The sequence below is a fragment of the Triplophysa dalaica genome, chromosome 7 (assembly GCF_015846415.1).
Source record: "Triplophysa dalaica isolate WHDGS20190420 chromosome 7, ASM1584641v1, whole genome shotgun sequence".
Classification (NCBI taxonomy): domain Eukaryota; kingdom Metazoa; phylum Chordata; class Actinopteri; order Cypriniformes; family Nemacheilidae; genus Triplophysa; species Triplophysa dalaica.
In genome coordinates, this window is record NC_079548.1 from 4,538,929 (window position 1) to 4,555,454 (window position 16,526).

At 38.4% G+C, this 16,526-nt stretch overlaps 1 protein-coding gene across 1 annotated transcript in view; it reads left to right on the forward strand.

Annotated features, from left to right (window-relative positions):
- coro7 (coronin 7) overlaps positions 1-16,526 on the forward strand; it is a 109,568-nt gene that overhangs the window by 80,287 nt on the left and 12,755 nt on the right. The window contains exons 10-12 of the mRNA XM_056752177.1: positions 15,234-15,288; positions 15,372-15,429; positions 15,767-15,912. Of these exons, the coding sequence (XP_056608155.1) occupies positions 15,234-15,288; positions 15,372-15,429; positions 15,767-15,912 (259 nt within the window). The remainder of the gene's footprint in view (positions 1-15,233; positions 15,289-15,371; positions 15,430-15,766; positions 15,913-16,526) is intronic.

Sequence of the window (16,526 nt, forward strand, 5' to 3'; positions counted from 1 at the left end):
TTTTGAGAAATGTCTGAGTGGTTTTGTGTCCACACAATGTAAGTCAATAGGGTACAGTGTTGTTTGGTTATCAACATTCTTAAAAATATCTTCTTTTGTGATCTTTCTTTCTTTCTTTTCCACTCTCTGGAAATGTGTCTTCAGGTTTATTGGTTACTCAAGTGAAACAGCAGAAATACATTAGGAATTAAAGCCATTGGCTGCCTCTACTTTATAGCGTCAAATGTGGTTGGCTTACAACAGCGTACTGTAAAAAAGCCAGGTGTTCATTTCCAGATGTGAAACTATCTCTCTCTCACACACACCCACTCACACACATCTAGTGTGTACGTATTTATAGAAGTGATTCTGATAGTGCCGTTTCCACTTGTTTGTCTCACCTCATGCAGTATGATGATACAGTCTGTCTCTCTCTTACACTTCTGTTGAGCTTCAGAAAAGCATGTAAGGTGCTCATGTTTAAATAACAAGTCATAGATGCCCATAGACCCTGACCCCCGTAACCAGACCCCAGCCTCTGGCGGATTTGGCCTGACACATGTCAAACGTCACATGACATACATACACAGAGTTCCCACAGCCATTATAGACACATTCAGACTGTAAGACTTTTAAACAGGCAGGTATGTTATAGATTTAGTGTGCGAGAGATAAACATGTGGATGGAAAACTGTGAAAGAATAAGATGGAATGTTGGGGAGGGACTGGAAATCTCACATGATGTTTTTACCTTCACATTTCTTTTAGACTTGAGGATTTATGTCTTCTCTCTGTCACATATAGGGGGCGACGGTGAGCGTCCCATCACCAGGCCCCTAGTTTCAAATTTGTCATACGCAGACACACATTACATTTAGCATTAACTGCTGGATCTGTTTACACTTGATGATGTGAACATCCATTTCATGAGATCTGGTTGCAAGCAGTCAGATGGGTCAGACGGATGTTTCAGCATGGATCTCCTGCGAACACTTATAATGACTTTTTGAAAGCTGGGTCTCTGGTGTCATCACAGTCATTATTTACTGTTTAAAGTGATAGTTCACCCCAAAGTGATCATTCTGACATCATGTACTCACCATCAGATTGTGTAATTTTCTTTGTTCTTTTTAACCCAAAGGAAGATAGTTGGAAGAATGTCAGTATCCAAACAGATCTCATCCCCCATTTAGTGCCACAGTAGGGAAAATAATTACTATGGTAGTCAATGAGAACTTCAGAGGGTGCAATTCGTAACCTAAAATCCTTACTGCATCTCAAACCGAGGATGAAGAAATACAGACAATGATATTGGCACTAAGCAGCTTTATAATCTTTCCTGTTGATACGATCTTACGCACTTTTGATATTGTCTTTACTTCTGAAGTGGTTCCCACAGTTGCATCATCAGACAACATCTTATTCAGTTGCACATGCGACAAATTGCAAACACTGGACCTTTAAATAGTGATCAAAATAAATACCTTTGGTCATAACTGTGGAAGTTTAGAAAAATATCAAGGACATGTTTTTTATAAATGTGAATGGATAGTTCGTCTTAGATTTTCTCTTTTGGTTTGGCAAGTAAATTATGGATCACCTCAGGGATCGGTTTTAGGACCCTTGCTTTTCTCCATATACATGTTGCCCCTCGGCAACATTATTAGAAAATGGAATAAGCTTCCACTGTTATGCAGATGATATCCAGCTATATATCTCATCAAGACCAGATGATTCTTTCCAGCAATCAAAATTGGCAGAGTGAAAAACATTGGATGACTAGTAATTTACTTCTTTTAAATTCGAATAAATCAAAAATCTTACTTATCAGACCAAAGATTATAACCTGCAAATTGGCTGCACTGTTTCTCTAACAGATACTGTTAAAGACCTAGGCGTGATAGTAAGACAGCAACCTGTGATTTGGAAATCACATCTCAAATGTCACAAAAACACCCTTCTTCCACCTTAGAAATGTTGCCTTATTACGAAATATTCTATGTGTTGCTGAAGCAGGTAAGCTTATTCATGCATTTGTTACCTCAAGTCTTGACTACTGTAATACTCTCCTTTGTGGTGGTCCTGCGTCAGCAATAAACAAACTGCAGTTGGTTCAGAATGCAGCTGCCAGCTTTCTAACCAGGTCCAGAAAATACGATCACATAACCCCAATGTTATCATCCCTTCACTTTTTTCCCATTAAGTATCGTATTGACTTTAAAGTTCTTTTAATGACTTGAAAAGCCTTAAAAGGTTTAGCCGCTACCTACTTAACAGAGCTTATTATTATAAATAAATGAAACAAATAAAAATGTGTAGAGCCGGTCCAAAAGTAGTGCTGTGACATTTTGACACATGGCATGTTTGTCTAGGGCTACCGCACCTGTAAAATGCTGTCTCGGCAGGCATCTCGCTTGGATTTGAAGCGACGCGTCTGTGTCTCTCAGTGCTGGACTGTTGTGAGGTATGCGTGGAATGACACGTCTGATGTTTGTGGTATGTTGAGGTATGATCTCAGTGGTTCGTAGAAATTATCGCTATGTGCATCCACAAGGGAGCATGTTTTTAGAACAAGTCTAGATAATGTCAGTTTTAAGTAACAATGGCAGCAATATCGAAAGAGCCTGTTAACGGATGACCAAACGGTTCTCGTTGTATGCACCCTACATTGGCGGCAACCTTTTAAGGTGTGATTCACATTTCACATCTAAAACCGGACGAAAAATGTGAGCCGCGTCACTTTCTCTCTTCAAATGACATGCGCTCTGTGGTGCCGATGCACCTACAAAAATGTGCGCACCCCATGCACGTAGCGACCACGTCGCTCCCTATTTGCTATTAACACGAAGTGTTAATCTGGCTTTAGTCAGCATCCAGCTATCTATATAAATCTGACAGTTTTATAACGCTCTGGATAGACAGCCACATTATGCATCAAATAAATAGCACATGAGAGATTTATTAATCACTTTCAGGATCACTTATACAGATCATGTGGCAAGCATCATGGGATTCACATTTCGCGTCTTTTCTGCGAGCATGTGCGTTATTTTAAATTTAGGCGTTTGCGAATAGCGTGCGCACATTTTTCTAGGCGTGTCGGCGCCACATCGAGATGGAAATAGTTCAACCTCATGAAGTGCGTTTGAAGAGCGAAAGAGGTGCGACTCGCGTTTTCCGCACTGTTTTACATGCGAAATGCGAATCTGGCCTTTCAGCTCCAATCCACATTTTTTTGCTTGAAAATAAACATAAATCATATATTAATCAAAGTACTATGTTTACAAAAGTAAGCATATTTATAATTTGAGCTGTCAGGTAAGATTTTGCGGGAAATGTCAGTTTATAGCTATGAATTGGACAGAAAAAGGGTTGAAGATGTGTGTGTGTACGTGTGCGTGCATGCATCTTTGTTTCTTACCGTGTAGACCTCCATGGAAGACAGCTGAGATGATGTTCAGCGACCTCATAACACCCACACAACGCATATATGATGACCTTATCATGCTCCATTCCAAAAACTCACACACAAACATGCTGGAACAGTATCACACATGACACAGATAGTTACAGAAACGGATAAATGCTGCAAGCTTATAGAGATAAAGACTTTGAAGCATTATGGGTAATAGAGACCTCGTTCGGTCGGTTTGCTCAGGCCGTGATTTTTTTATTTATTTCCAAAGCTGCTTCCAGCTATTTTATAATGCCAGCCGTGTCTGTTAAATGCGAATACAACGCTGGCAACACAGAGCCCAGAAAGCAAACAATGAAAAACTACAAAGGCACATGTGGTGGGGCAGATTGCTGAAGCTGGATTTTTAGTTGTGTGCATGTTTGTGCAAATGTGAGTACACAATTGTTAAGTGAATTATGTTGAAAGTTTGGTGTGCGGCACGGAATTGCAAAGAAATTAGATGGCCAGTTTTCAATGGTTCCAAACTGTAAACTGCAAAAACAAAATAAGTTATGCATTGATGAGACTGGATGTTTGTTGAACAGTTTTATCGTCGGTGTCCTGTGATGCTTAAAGGGATACTTCACCCAAAAATGAAAATTCTGTCAATATTTACTCACCTTCAAGTTGTTCCAAATCTATATAAATGTCCTTGTTCTGATGAACACAGAGAAAGATATTTGGAAGAATGCTTGTAACCAAACAGATTGACTCTCATAGTAGGAAAAATTACTTGAAATTTTGAAAAATGTAGGACAGCAAACAGCTCTCCGACACTTTTGACTAGCGTTTTTTTTTGTATTTTTTTCTACAATGGTTGTCAATGGAGCGCAAAATCTGTCTGGTTATAAAAATTATTTTAATTATATTTCTCTGTGTTCAGCAGAACACAGAAATGTATACAGATTTGTAACAACTCGAAGGTGAGTAAATGATGACAGAAGTTTTATTTTTGGGTGAGGTATCACTTGAAGGCAATATGTGTCTGTGGGGTTGTTGCCAGATGGGGCGGCTCAAACCATCATAACTCATCAAAACTGAATCCTACGTCTGTCTGTACACTGATTTTGATCTTTGATCTGTATGGGCTGTGTTTTAATGTATAAATAAATGCCTACAAAATGATGTACAATCTACTTTAAAAGTGACAGTTTTATTGAAGTTTATCTGGAGTCTTTGATTTATGACCAGAACTCGACAGCGATCAGAATTAATATGATCTTTGATAATTTCTATCACTCTTCGATGTGTTCCTGTTATGTTTTCGTCGTGTCATTCAGAAAATGCAGTGAACTTTAGAATCCACACAGAACCTTTTAAGACTTTTTTATGGTTTGGAGTGTCCCTTTTCAAGAGAAGATATTTTGAAGAATGTTGAAAACTAAACAACATAAATCCCCCCCATTGACTTACATTGTATGAACTCAAAACCACAGAGACATTTCTCAAAATATCCTCTTATGTCAAATGCAGGTTTTGAACCAAATGATTGTGACTAATGGAAGAATTTTGAGTAGAAATCTTTGGGGAACTATTCCTCTAACTACTTCATTGTTTCTGTTTGCACATGTTTCGTATCCGTTTTAAAATGTATCGATTGATGTTTGAATGCAACAATGTTTCTAAGCTGTCTCTGAACTTTCGGTTTACGGCACATTTGTATTTTTCCAAGTGTAAAGATGAATGTGGGACTGATGGTACCCAGACATGCACGGACACGACCGCATACGTTAGTCGGTGAGGGTGCAGGCCGCATGTGTTGTCGCATGTCCCGTACGGACAAAAAATGCCTCGTCCTGATGTGTGATCCGATCTGCACAGACCTAAAGCGAATAAGATGTTGTCTGATGATGCAACTGTGGCAACCGTTCTCAGAAGTAAAGATAATATCAAAAGTGCAGAAGATCGTATCAACAGGACTGATGATAAGGGTGCTTCACATTGCCAATGTCATTGTCTGTTTATCTTCATCCTTGGTTTGAGATGCAGTAAGGAGTTTTGGGTTGTGTAACGTGTAGTGTCAGGTTAGTTTATAAAAGCAAACATTGATTTTAATAAAAGCGTTTAAACGCACACTTTTCAACAACAGTTTGCTAATGCTGTAAAAGAGAACGTTTCGGTCCCCGCTTGCGTTTCCGGCATCAAGTGCATCTTAAAAAAGCTTCCAAAGTTATGTTCACTTTTTACTTAACGTCATGCTTTCTCAAGGGCCGTGTATGTGTGACTAACATGCTCACGGTGAGCAGATGAGTCTCTTCCTGTGACCTTCAGCAGCCGGGGGTCGGCCGGTCGTGACCTTCTGTGTACGGCTTCCATCTATCCCTGGTTCTGCTTCTGTTGTCTTCTGCCAGGTCGTCCGGTTCTCAAGCCCCGCTGACAGGTAGTTTAACGCTTAAATCCTGCTTCCCCTTGAAGTCAGTTTCTGTCTGGAGTTTAACGCCTAGCTCCTTGTTTCCGGGCCGGTGTGAGGTCACGTCTTTACCACACACACGCTCGAGTACAACAGAACCATCAAATTCAAATGTCAGTTCCTTCTCGCCAATCTGTCGTATAGCTTCATGAAGATATGAATGATTCATTTTTCTTTATATAAAACAAGAAAAGTGTTGTTCTGGAACGATCAAAATGTTTCCGCTGTTCGAGAGTGAAGCAGATTTTTTGTACATCGACACTTTCTGAAGCTCAATTAGCGGTTTCGTCTGCACACGCTAAAGTGCGATTTTTACTTCTGCGTATGCCGTAGCCGATGCGACCACAACCCCGATGATTGGTCTTCTTGAAGTGAGGTTTTAAGTTAAAAAACTCAGTGGTCGCGTCGGGTTTACTCATGCGCATTTCCGTATGAATTATCTAAATAAATTACGTGTTTTTCTGTATTTAACAACTCAAGCTGCAAAATTGACAGTTTACTTGCCGCTATCACTCCTAAATGCTTCTCAAACAGCGTACACAACGAAGCGCTTCTTCTACGGCTCTTTACTTGATTACACAAGCAGCACGCCAGTGGACACCGACACCTAGTGGCCATTACCTGTCGACGCTGTGACGACGGACAAGCATTTACAAAAGCCGGCGCGTTGCCAACGGCGTAAGTCTGACACAGAAGTACAAATCTGCCTTGAGACAGATTTGTTCGCTTTAATGCATTTGGAAAACCAGATGTCTCACATAGAATTATTAATGTAAACACAGATGGATATGTTTTTACGAATGTAAACACTGGACTTCAATATGCTCCCAAAATACCGGATTTGTGTACTAGCTATTGTGTTATTTATATGATTTGTCATTGTTTACTGTGTGATTATTCTGTGAGTGATCATTTTAACTCCATGTATTTCAACTATTATAATAGTTTTTGATATTTTGTTAGGGTAAATATGAGTATACGTATTTCTGATAGCCCTATGGTATTAAATATAAGTGTATGGGCCCTCGATTTTTGATGTTCAAAACCATCCGAATATTGGTATTTGCATAAAAAAGGCTGATATAACACACCAAAGTGTACTCATTAACTGAAGTCATTGAGGTGTAAAACGTCAAAGTCTTACGACGTATTTGACAGCAAAAATCGAATTGTGTTTTATTACAACATGATCAAAACAGTGACTTATTTCATCGTCCAAAATAAATATCAGTAGTCGTATCCTGATTTCTCTTGTACTGTTTTTGACCATTGAACATTGGCACAGTTTGAGCGGCTATCCAGATGGCTTTTGTTTTGTCAGCGTGTGTTTATGAGAACTGTCATTGCCCTTTAGTTTATGAGGCAGTCTGGGCGTCTCTACAGCCCCCCCCAGAATACTAACGCTCTTACATACTCTTTGTGGATTGTGTTTGTTTCTCGTGTCCCATAATTCATGCCACCTTTCATGTAAGCAACACAGTGAAAGGTGACCACGTAATAATTATATTAAAGATGGCGCCCCCTGTTGGAGACGTCTTTGTTTGCGCAGTACTTACCATCTCAAGTTTGGTATCTTTGTAAAGCTTAGAATTTCAGCTTTCGGGTTCTTCTACTCTCCACAGTGGTTAGCCAATAGAGAGCATTAAAACAAACCTCTTTCGTCTTAGCAACGGAATGCATCAGCGCCTCTGATGGACAACTTTTTCAATATTTCCATTTTTTGCACCATCAAGGTTTTGCACATGAGGTCTTCAAATAGTTGTATCTCAGCAAAATATCGTCCTATCCTAACAAGGAAGTAATGTGTGCTGTTTTAGTGATAAACTCAAAAGCTGGTGAACAGATGGTTGAAGTGTTGAACTTTATTACTATATCGCAAGTTTTACTGGAAATCGTGTTGACCAATCAGCATCCAGAACTGAAAGTATAAAGTAATATACACACAATGCCTCTATTCAAGTATGTTGACTGGGATTTGTTTTATATAAATATCCAGAAGACTGTAAACCGGGATTGATTTTTGTGTTTTGCCCTCTTGTAAAAACATGAGTTTGGTGTTTAATTTTGCTGTCGACTTCATTTGAACCAGATTTGTTTCTTTCTGATGAGGTCCAGCACAAAGCTCAATATTGAGTCATGTTGGATTAATAAGGTCTGTTTTGTGTTTGCCGACATGTTTTCTTCATTTAATTAGTGTGCTGAAAGACGTGCCGTGGTGTGTATTTTGGAGCATTTTTTGACAGATTCTTTGTGATTCTCGTATAAAGATGCATTGTGAACAAAAAGGCCAAGCGATGTGTTTGTGTCATCGTATATCTTCAGATCATTATTTTGCCGTCGAAATGTGTGCGTCATGGTCAGGTGTTCTGGCTGGAGCGGTGACCAGTTTAATTAACACACACGTGTGTTCGGACCGCAGCTGGTCACATTTCTCCTGAACGCTGCCTCGCTAAATCCTTTCATATGAAACGCATCACAGATCTGAGCGTCAGATATCAGAGGTGACCTTTTTAACCTTTAATCAATTTGAACTCATGTTAACATTATGTACACTTATATAAAACAATATTTTAATGGTTCTTTGAAGGTGTTTGATTTAACTTATAGATTCTTTAAATCAGCATTAGAGTATATTAGTTTTTTATTTATTATAATTCATAATAAGTTCAGTTGAATGTTTATCAAATTTTTAATATTTATTAATTTTTTAAGATTTTCATTCTAGCTTTACTTTAGTTTCCATTCATCTTCAATATCTTTTGTGACTCGTCTCAGACATTTCTCATTTTTATTAAGTGTAAGATTTTAGATAAGATTTAGGCCTGTAATTTATTTGATATCAACAAACACAAATGTTTAATAGTTTTAGTAAACTATAATAACCTTGGTTGTGTATCTGTTTGTTTGCTCTGTAAGACATTATTGTGTGCGTGTATATTTCTCAAGAACTGGAGGGTAAGGGGTTTCTTGCAGAACTTGAACGGTTTCTTTCGGCTTTTTTATTTGGAAACTGTCAGACCTTCGCTCTGATTGGACGGGGCTCTTCTGGAACAGACCGCAGGTGCTAATCAGATCTGGATTTGTTTTGTGAAATCTTGTCGTGGTTGTCACAGCCCACACGCACCTGTTTGGCAAGAAGCATGCCGTACGCCCGGTGATGACACCTGCAATTACATGACCTGGGACGACATTTTTTAGAATCTGATAAGCCGTTTCACATTGTGCTTGTTAGACACTTCTTTACAGTACATTAAATATTCCCAGTCCAGGTGTTTAAACATTAAAACAGCGATATAATGGTACATTTCATGGCCAATGTTGACCAGCATCAGTACTTTATTTTAACGTTGTATTTGACTGTTCATTCAGGCTTCAGGAATGAAACTGTACGTTTGAAGAGCTATGTGCTTTCACACAGACGACGTCAGAGTGTTTGTAGATGTGTGTGAAATTGTTGGTCTTGTCAGTGTTTGATATACAGAGCCTGTAGACTCTCACACTTCACAAGTGTTCTTGGGTTACCCATCGAACGCTCTGGGAAGAGGAAGTTGTGTCGTTGTCTTAACGCGCTCGTAAAACTATCATTGATGTTTCCCACAATGCAGTGTGTTTGATGGATTGTGGACCGATGATGATACACACACACACAAACACGCTTGTTTGCATGAGTGATGTCATTATATGTAGACTTCTGGGCTATTCCAGCGATATGGACTTGACATTTTGCATTATGGACGTGACATAAAAATGATCAGAGAATGAATTTGTTACGATTATATTGAAGCATCTGTTTATATTTAACTGAACCCTTGTTGATAGAGTCTAAACATCAAAAAATGTCAATCTATGAAAAAAAATGATATGCAAAAAAACGCGTTATGGATGTGACAAAAAAGGATGCGGTTTTTGGGAGACGCTCAACTTTGTAGGATTTTGTAGGAATGTAAATTAAAATGCACAATCCTGAGGCAATAATACCCAACGAATGGAGAAGGGATTCCTCTTTATAGAACATAAAATGGTTATTTTATTTTAATTTTCATGTGTCAATTTATGAGGAATATGTAGCGTTATGGATGTGACAATCCTGAAAATGGCACTGACCTGACTATAAAAAATCATGCACTAAAAATAAAACAAATGCTTTACAATTTTGAAGAGAGATCTCACATGAGTATTTAAAATAAATCGCTGGTAAAAACAAACTTTTTTTCGTGGTAAGTTTGTCATATTCACAGAATTGCCCATCTATTGGTTTTATATTAATCTTATGAAATTTCTTACCCCCTAAACCTCACAAAAACATTCATGGTATCAGATTGAAAGGAAATCATGAATTGGCCAATTTATGAGCTAAATTATTTATTTGCCTTTCATGAATATAGCTAGATATTCATATATTCCACACCGTACACACAGACACAGGTCAAGCCCCTCCCGTCCACCCCACAGCTGTCCGTCAGTCTGTCCCCGCCTCTCCATTCCACCTGCACGCTTATCTAGAACTCTGACATCTCACACACAAACACGCCGGCTGTATTCAGCCTCCAGGCTTCCGTGTTTAATAACATAACCAGAGAGTCCGTCACAGAAATGATAGTAATATAGTGTACGTGGCCTTTATCCGCTCATATCCACCACACCTGGAGGTTATTTCATGGCTGAATTGGAGTTTACTGACAGCTATGATGCTCAAGGGGGTCGAATTCCTGTTATGTTCTGATATGATTGTCGAGCTGCCCAAAGCAAAGCAGATTTCACCCTCTGATACTAACATTCAAAGGGTAGAAGGGCACTTTCAATGTTCAGATTTCAAGGAAAAGATTATATAACAGTTCCAAATTTTACACGCCTCTTGTACAGTTTTATGAAGTTTTTTTTTATTAAATTTCGTTTTATCTTATTTCTATAGTGCTTTTCACTGTTTTGCATCGTTGGAAATAAGCGTTACACAAATATCGGAAGATATCGTTTAAAAAAACAAACATAAAGAGTAGATGGTGCAGTGGATGTGTGTTAACTTTTTCACCGCCATTGACGAGTTATCTCGGCATTAAAAAAAACACTTCCCCGCCAAAGACGAGTTATTACGGCAATCAGTGTTTGTACTGTTGTACACCAGGTGGCGCTTTTACACACCACTGGGAAAAAGTACAGAATCCCAGAACCTAGAACGTATATGTTTTAGTGGTTTTTAATGATTGTTCTGAGTGTAATCTTTGCGGAATCTTTGACAAAAAAAGTTATTTGTCTCAGCTGTTTAATCAAAATGATGCATTTTTGTAGAAAATACCCCGATCTACGGAGTGATACAAAACGAACAAATGAAGATAGAAGAATACTGTTTCTTTTGTTTAAAAGCTGAGATTCTGTTTTTTCATTTGACATATTGTTTGTCCATATATTCTTTACAAATTAACTGTGAGCCATTTAATGTTAAGTGAAAATATAAAAAAATGCTGGCATAGGCTGGCAGCGAAGGATTTAAGAGCATGTTTTCACTGTTTGTCAAACATTTGTCAACAGCTGTAAAGTGCTAATGCGACACAGAAATGGCATCGCACAACACTTGCACTGTGCAATACTACTAATGTGAGCTGCCAAAAATCTGGCAATCTCTTTATCGACTGATTTGATCCAATGTTTGCACAATTTTCTTTTTTTAATGCAAATTCTCTTTTTTCGTATGAAAATGTACAACTGCAGCATTGAGAGAGCAACTGACTTTACTTTGTTTTCCATGTCATCTACCAGTTGCGCCTGGTCCCTATCCCATAATCCCCAGCGGTCACTGACCAATCTCTGTCCTTTAGATGTACTTTTCAGATGCACGTGAAGAATCATCAGGCGTATGACGGTTTGGCTCTGTGTCTCATAAAATTTTGGCCAGCTAGTGTGTGAATAACTCTGTGTGCCTGCGGGAATCATTTGGGTTTGACCCGTGTCTCCGTTTATTAGCAAAACTCAGTTGAGCAGTGCACGTATGCTGTGTATTTCGTGTGCTAAAAGGTTGTAGTAATTGAATAGTGTGCTGTGTGCGTGTGTGTTTGTGTGTGTTGTGTCTCACATGATCCTCTGTGGTCTGCACAGGCTTACATCTGGATTAGCGGCAGAACGTCCCTCCACCCCCAATTGAACAACAACACACGTGTGTGTTCTTGTGTGTGTGCGCTCACAGCTTTAGTCACTGGAGGGTGACGTCCCTAAGTGTTTTAGCATTCATTCATGACGGACAGACTACCGTCTGGACACATACACCATATACCTTTTCACGTTCAGTTGTGTGAGAAAATGTTTCCTGGGTTTGGCGGTGAAGCAAAGCGTACCTTCATTTAAGTGCGTTCTTATTTCTCCCAGAGGAATGTTGTGTTGTGTCAGATGTTGCTCCTTTATAACTTTAAAAGGAGATTATTTATTGTAGCTTCGGCTTTTTCTCACCTGTGTAATGTTTACATTTAAAAGAATGTCAAATAAAAATAGGCCAATTGTTCATCCGTGAAAGGACGGAATAATGTAACTAATAACTAACCAGTGTGGTAAAAGATTGATCTCCATTTTATCTCATTGCTGTTAAAAATAATCATAATAATTTAGGGCATAAATAGTTAAATGAGAAATGCTTTGAAATACTTTGATGATATTTTTGTTCATGTTAAAATGTAAGAACAGTTTGAGACATTGTGGAGATCTCTTCATGAACTAAAGTGTCTAGAGGAGACATTTGAGATTTCTGTGAGAAATTAGAAACATTTGGGATGCAAAATGTTGTAGCGTTCATAAAATCGTATTATTTATAAGAAGCAAGCGTGATATCAAAAGTGGCTGAATTCAATTCAGATTTATTTAGATGCTTTTTTACAAACTTGTATAGTTTAAAAAACAGCATTACGATAAAAACAAAAAACATATTTATTTATATACATAATAAAATAATATATATTTTTATATATAAACATATAGATTTATTTTAATAATAATATTTATACAAATACAATGAATATTAAATGTATAGCATACTCATATAAGTATATTTAGTAGGTCTCTCCCTCGATTAATCGTGATTAATAGCATCCAGAATAAAAGTTTGTGATTTTTTTAAAGTATATGTTTGTGTACCCTGCTTATTCATATTGTGTTTATAAAAAATTAAAAAATATATTTTAAACTTTATATAAATATATATATGCATGTACTTGCTTAATATACACATTAATGTGAACGTGTTTATAAACTCAAAATGAATGCGATTGATCATTAACAAATATTTTTAGAAGATGTGTGTGAGTTTACAGAGGAAAAACTCTTCAAAATGCTCGCTGCTGTTGAAAAGATGATGATTTTTCTTCATTCTTTTGGGAGAAGTTGTCGACATGAGAAACCTGCAGATTCATGGCAGTGAGAAACAGAAAGAGTGTGGAGATTTATTGTGGTGTATGACGGGGAGGTGTGGGAACGTTTGAGGTGTTTGTGTATTTCCTGCGGAGAAACTTTCGACATGGGAACGCGGAGTCGCTCTAACAAAGCGTGGTAACCCCTTACTGACTTCAGAGGCCTGACGCGAAAGCTGGGGGAGGAGAAGTCAACCGTCGACACACCATCCCACCCGTCACAGACCCACAGAGAAACACATCTTGCTAGTCGAGTTTAGGGCACCGATCCAAACACACATTACCAGCTGATAGTGTTCAGCGTGGGCTGACATGTTGAGTTCTTTACTTCTAACTCATTTCACAAGAAAGATAAACAATCGCTTGCCAAATTGTAAGATAGAATAGAACAAATGATGTGGATTACATTAAACATTTCTATTTTAAGCTTGTTCATGAAACCAAATCCAGATACGGAAGAAATTCCCGGTTGGACAAAATGACACTTATTCTTCAGAAGCTTCTTTATGCAAAAATCATGGCACGACATCAATACGTGTTGGGTAACCTGTTTCTTTAAACGTCCCAAACAATCCTTCCCGCTGGTGAACTTCTCTAGCATTCTGTGGTTTCCCTAAACACGCAACACTTAAAGAAATCACTTCTATCCCTCGAGGCGTTTGATGTGGTTGAACGGTTTGATCTGGTAACTTTGATGGGGTTTGACTGAAGCAGGAAACGCGCCTCGCAAACAGCGGCAAGTGACTTAAAATAGACGCTCGTGTTCTTGCGGTGACCCCGGTGTGTGTCGCCCGAGCTCAATCGGCTCATGCTTGAGGGCGTCATCGGGCGGGAGGATGAATGTGACATTGTACGTGAGAGACCCGGACCGCTTAAGTTTCACCGTGGGGTCAAGAGGTCAGCCTAAAACGACAGGCGTATGATGTTCTCAACATTTGTTTCTGATCAATGATTGATCGTAGGGATGTGAGTCGACTCCAGAAGAGTCGATTCGTTGACTCTTAATGTCCCTTTTCGACTCCATAATCTTTCCACAACTATTAATCAACATTGTAAGTTGCATTGAATGAAAGCGTCACGCTACGCTTAAATGTGAGTCTGTGCGCATAACTGGACACAAATAAAAAAAAATTGTGGAAACAAATTATAATGCGTTTCAGCAAGCTTTAAAACGTAAAAGACCATTATTTTTATAGCATATTTGTTGGTTTTAAAATGACATTTTTATATTTTAAAATACTTCTTATTGTTAAATGGTCAACACAGAATGGCAATGAGTTGCATTAAGAAAAGAACACAAGGTAGGCTCAACGTCTTTACTTTTTCCTTTTTAAAAAACGTGTTGAACTTAGTCGAGGGTGAATATATCAATTCTTAATCGAAAATAAAATATCAATTCTTAATCGAAAAAAAAAAATGTGTTAGGTTTGTTTTGTGCACATTTAAGGAGCATCAATTCAAACAATGAAATGCGGTGCCTTAAAGTACAAAACATTTTCATTTGTGTAACTGCAACTCTCCAAAATCGATGCACTATAGAAATTAGAAAAATAATAAAGGAAACAAAATGTCTTGGCTTTAACATAAGTCTATAGCTATGGTTAGACCCTGAGCCGTCATGTCCTTGAGCTGCGTGCGCTTGGAAAACCACATCAGTTTAGGACCAGAAAGGAGTAACTGGTCTAACAGCACAAAACACTCTGTGTGATGGGGTTCGTTGCACAAATGCATGAGTATTTACTATGGACTTTGGAGTTTGGTTGCCAGCCCAAAGTTCCCAAACTTGTGAAGTTACATTCATTTATTTTAATACATTTTTTGAATGGCAGTCTCCAAAAGTGGGAGTCGAGAATCAGAGTAGACTCCAAAAAACCCGAACACCCCGAATTGATTGTTCAATCTCATATGCGGTTCTCCAATGCAACCTCTGTTTTGTTGACTGTACCTCCATCTAGTGGTAGTTAAGCATCGGTTCATTTGTGTCTGATTTTCTTTGCAGGACTCTGATGCCTCTGTTCGATCCTGATACCGGACTGCTCATAGTGTCTGGAAACGTACGTCACTGTTTCTTTCTTTCTTAGGAACCTCTTCTGATCTTTATGTCATGTTTGATATGTCATGGATTGTGTTTTGTCAGGGTGAAAGTGTGATCGACTGTTTCGAGCTCACTGTCACTGAGCCCTTCCTCTCACAAGGTAACACGCGTTCTTGTTTTTAAAGGCATGGTTCACCCAAACATGATAAGTCTGTCATCATTTACAGAAGAAGATATTTGGAAGAATGTTGATAACCACACAACGGCGGTACCCATTCACTTGCATTGGTTCCGTCGTTGTTTGGTCACCAGCTTTCTTTTTTGTGTCCTGTGGAAGAATGAAGCTCATACAGGTTTAAAATGACTTGAGGATGAGTAAATGATGACAGAATTTTCATTTTTGGATGAACTATCCCTTTTAACAGTGTGATGCTGTTGATATGCTCTAAAAACTCTTCTTCTTTTACTTTTCTCTCGTCTCTCTCTGTTTTATTCAGTGAGTCATTGTCTGACTGACACCTCGACCCGCGGCGTCGCTCTGGTGCCCAAACTGGCTGTGGACGTCAGCAGCTGTGAGGTGTTACGAGTGCTGCAGCTCACAGACAACTTCATAGTGCCCATCAGCTATCAGGTGCCACGCAAGGTAAAGATCAAGAAGAATATACTTAACCTTAAAAACCAGAATAAATAAACACGTCCACACTGATTTGGTTTATATTACATATGTATATATGGTACAGTATATAGTGCCCTCTCCTATAACAAATTGTTATGAGTAAAATATCTCCCAAGTATATTCGCATTAATATTCCCTTTTTCTGAGCACACCGAGGTGACTAGAAACATGATGTTATCCAGTCATGACTTGTTATTTCACAGGAGGATAATATTACGTAACAAAAAGCCCAAACCGCCTTGATGGTTCAAAACCAAAGAACATAGTTCTGATGTGCAGCTAAAGATTTGTTGAGCTACACAAAACAGAAAGTGAATTTAAAAGGAAATGGTTGAAACTAGTTTTAATGGACTGGAGATGTTCTGCCTGAACGAGAATTTGTGTCTATATCGTCTAAATGAACAGCAAAGAGAATATTTTCAGAGGCCAAAGACTTTTCAAAGAGCGCAGATGGAGAATTGCAGAAATGAGTTTAATTTTAGTGTCAGACAAAATAAAATAAAAATAAAGGAAACTGCATCTCCATCAAGTTGTTTGGGACACTGTTCAAGAAACAAATCTTCTGCACTCATACAAAATTG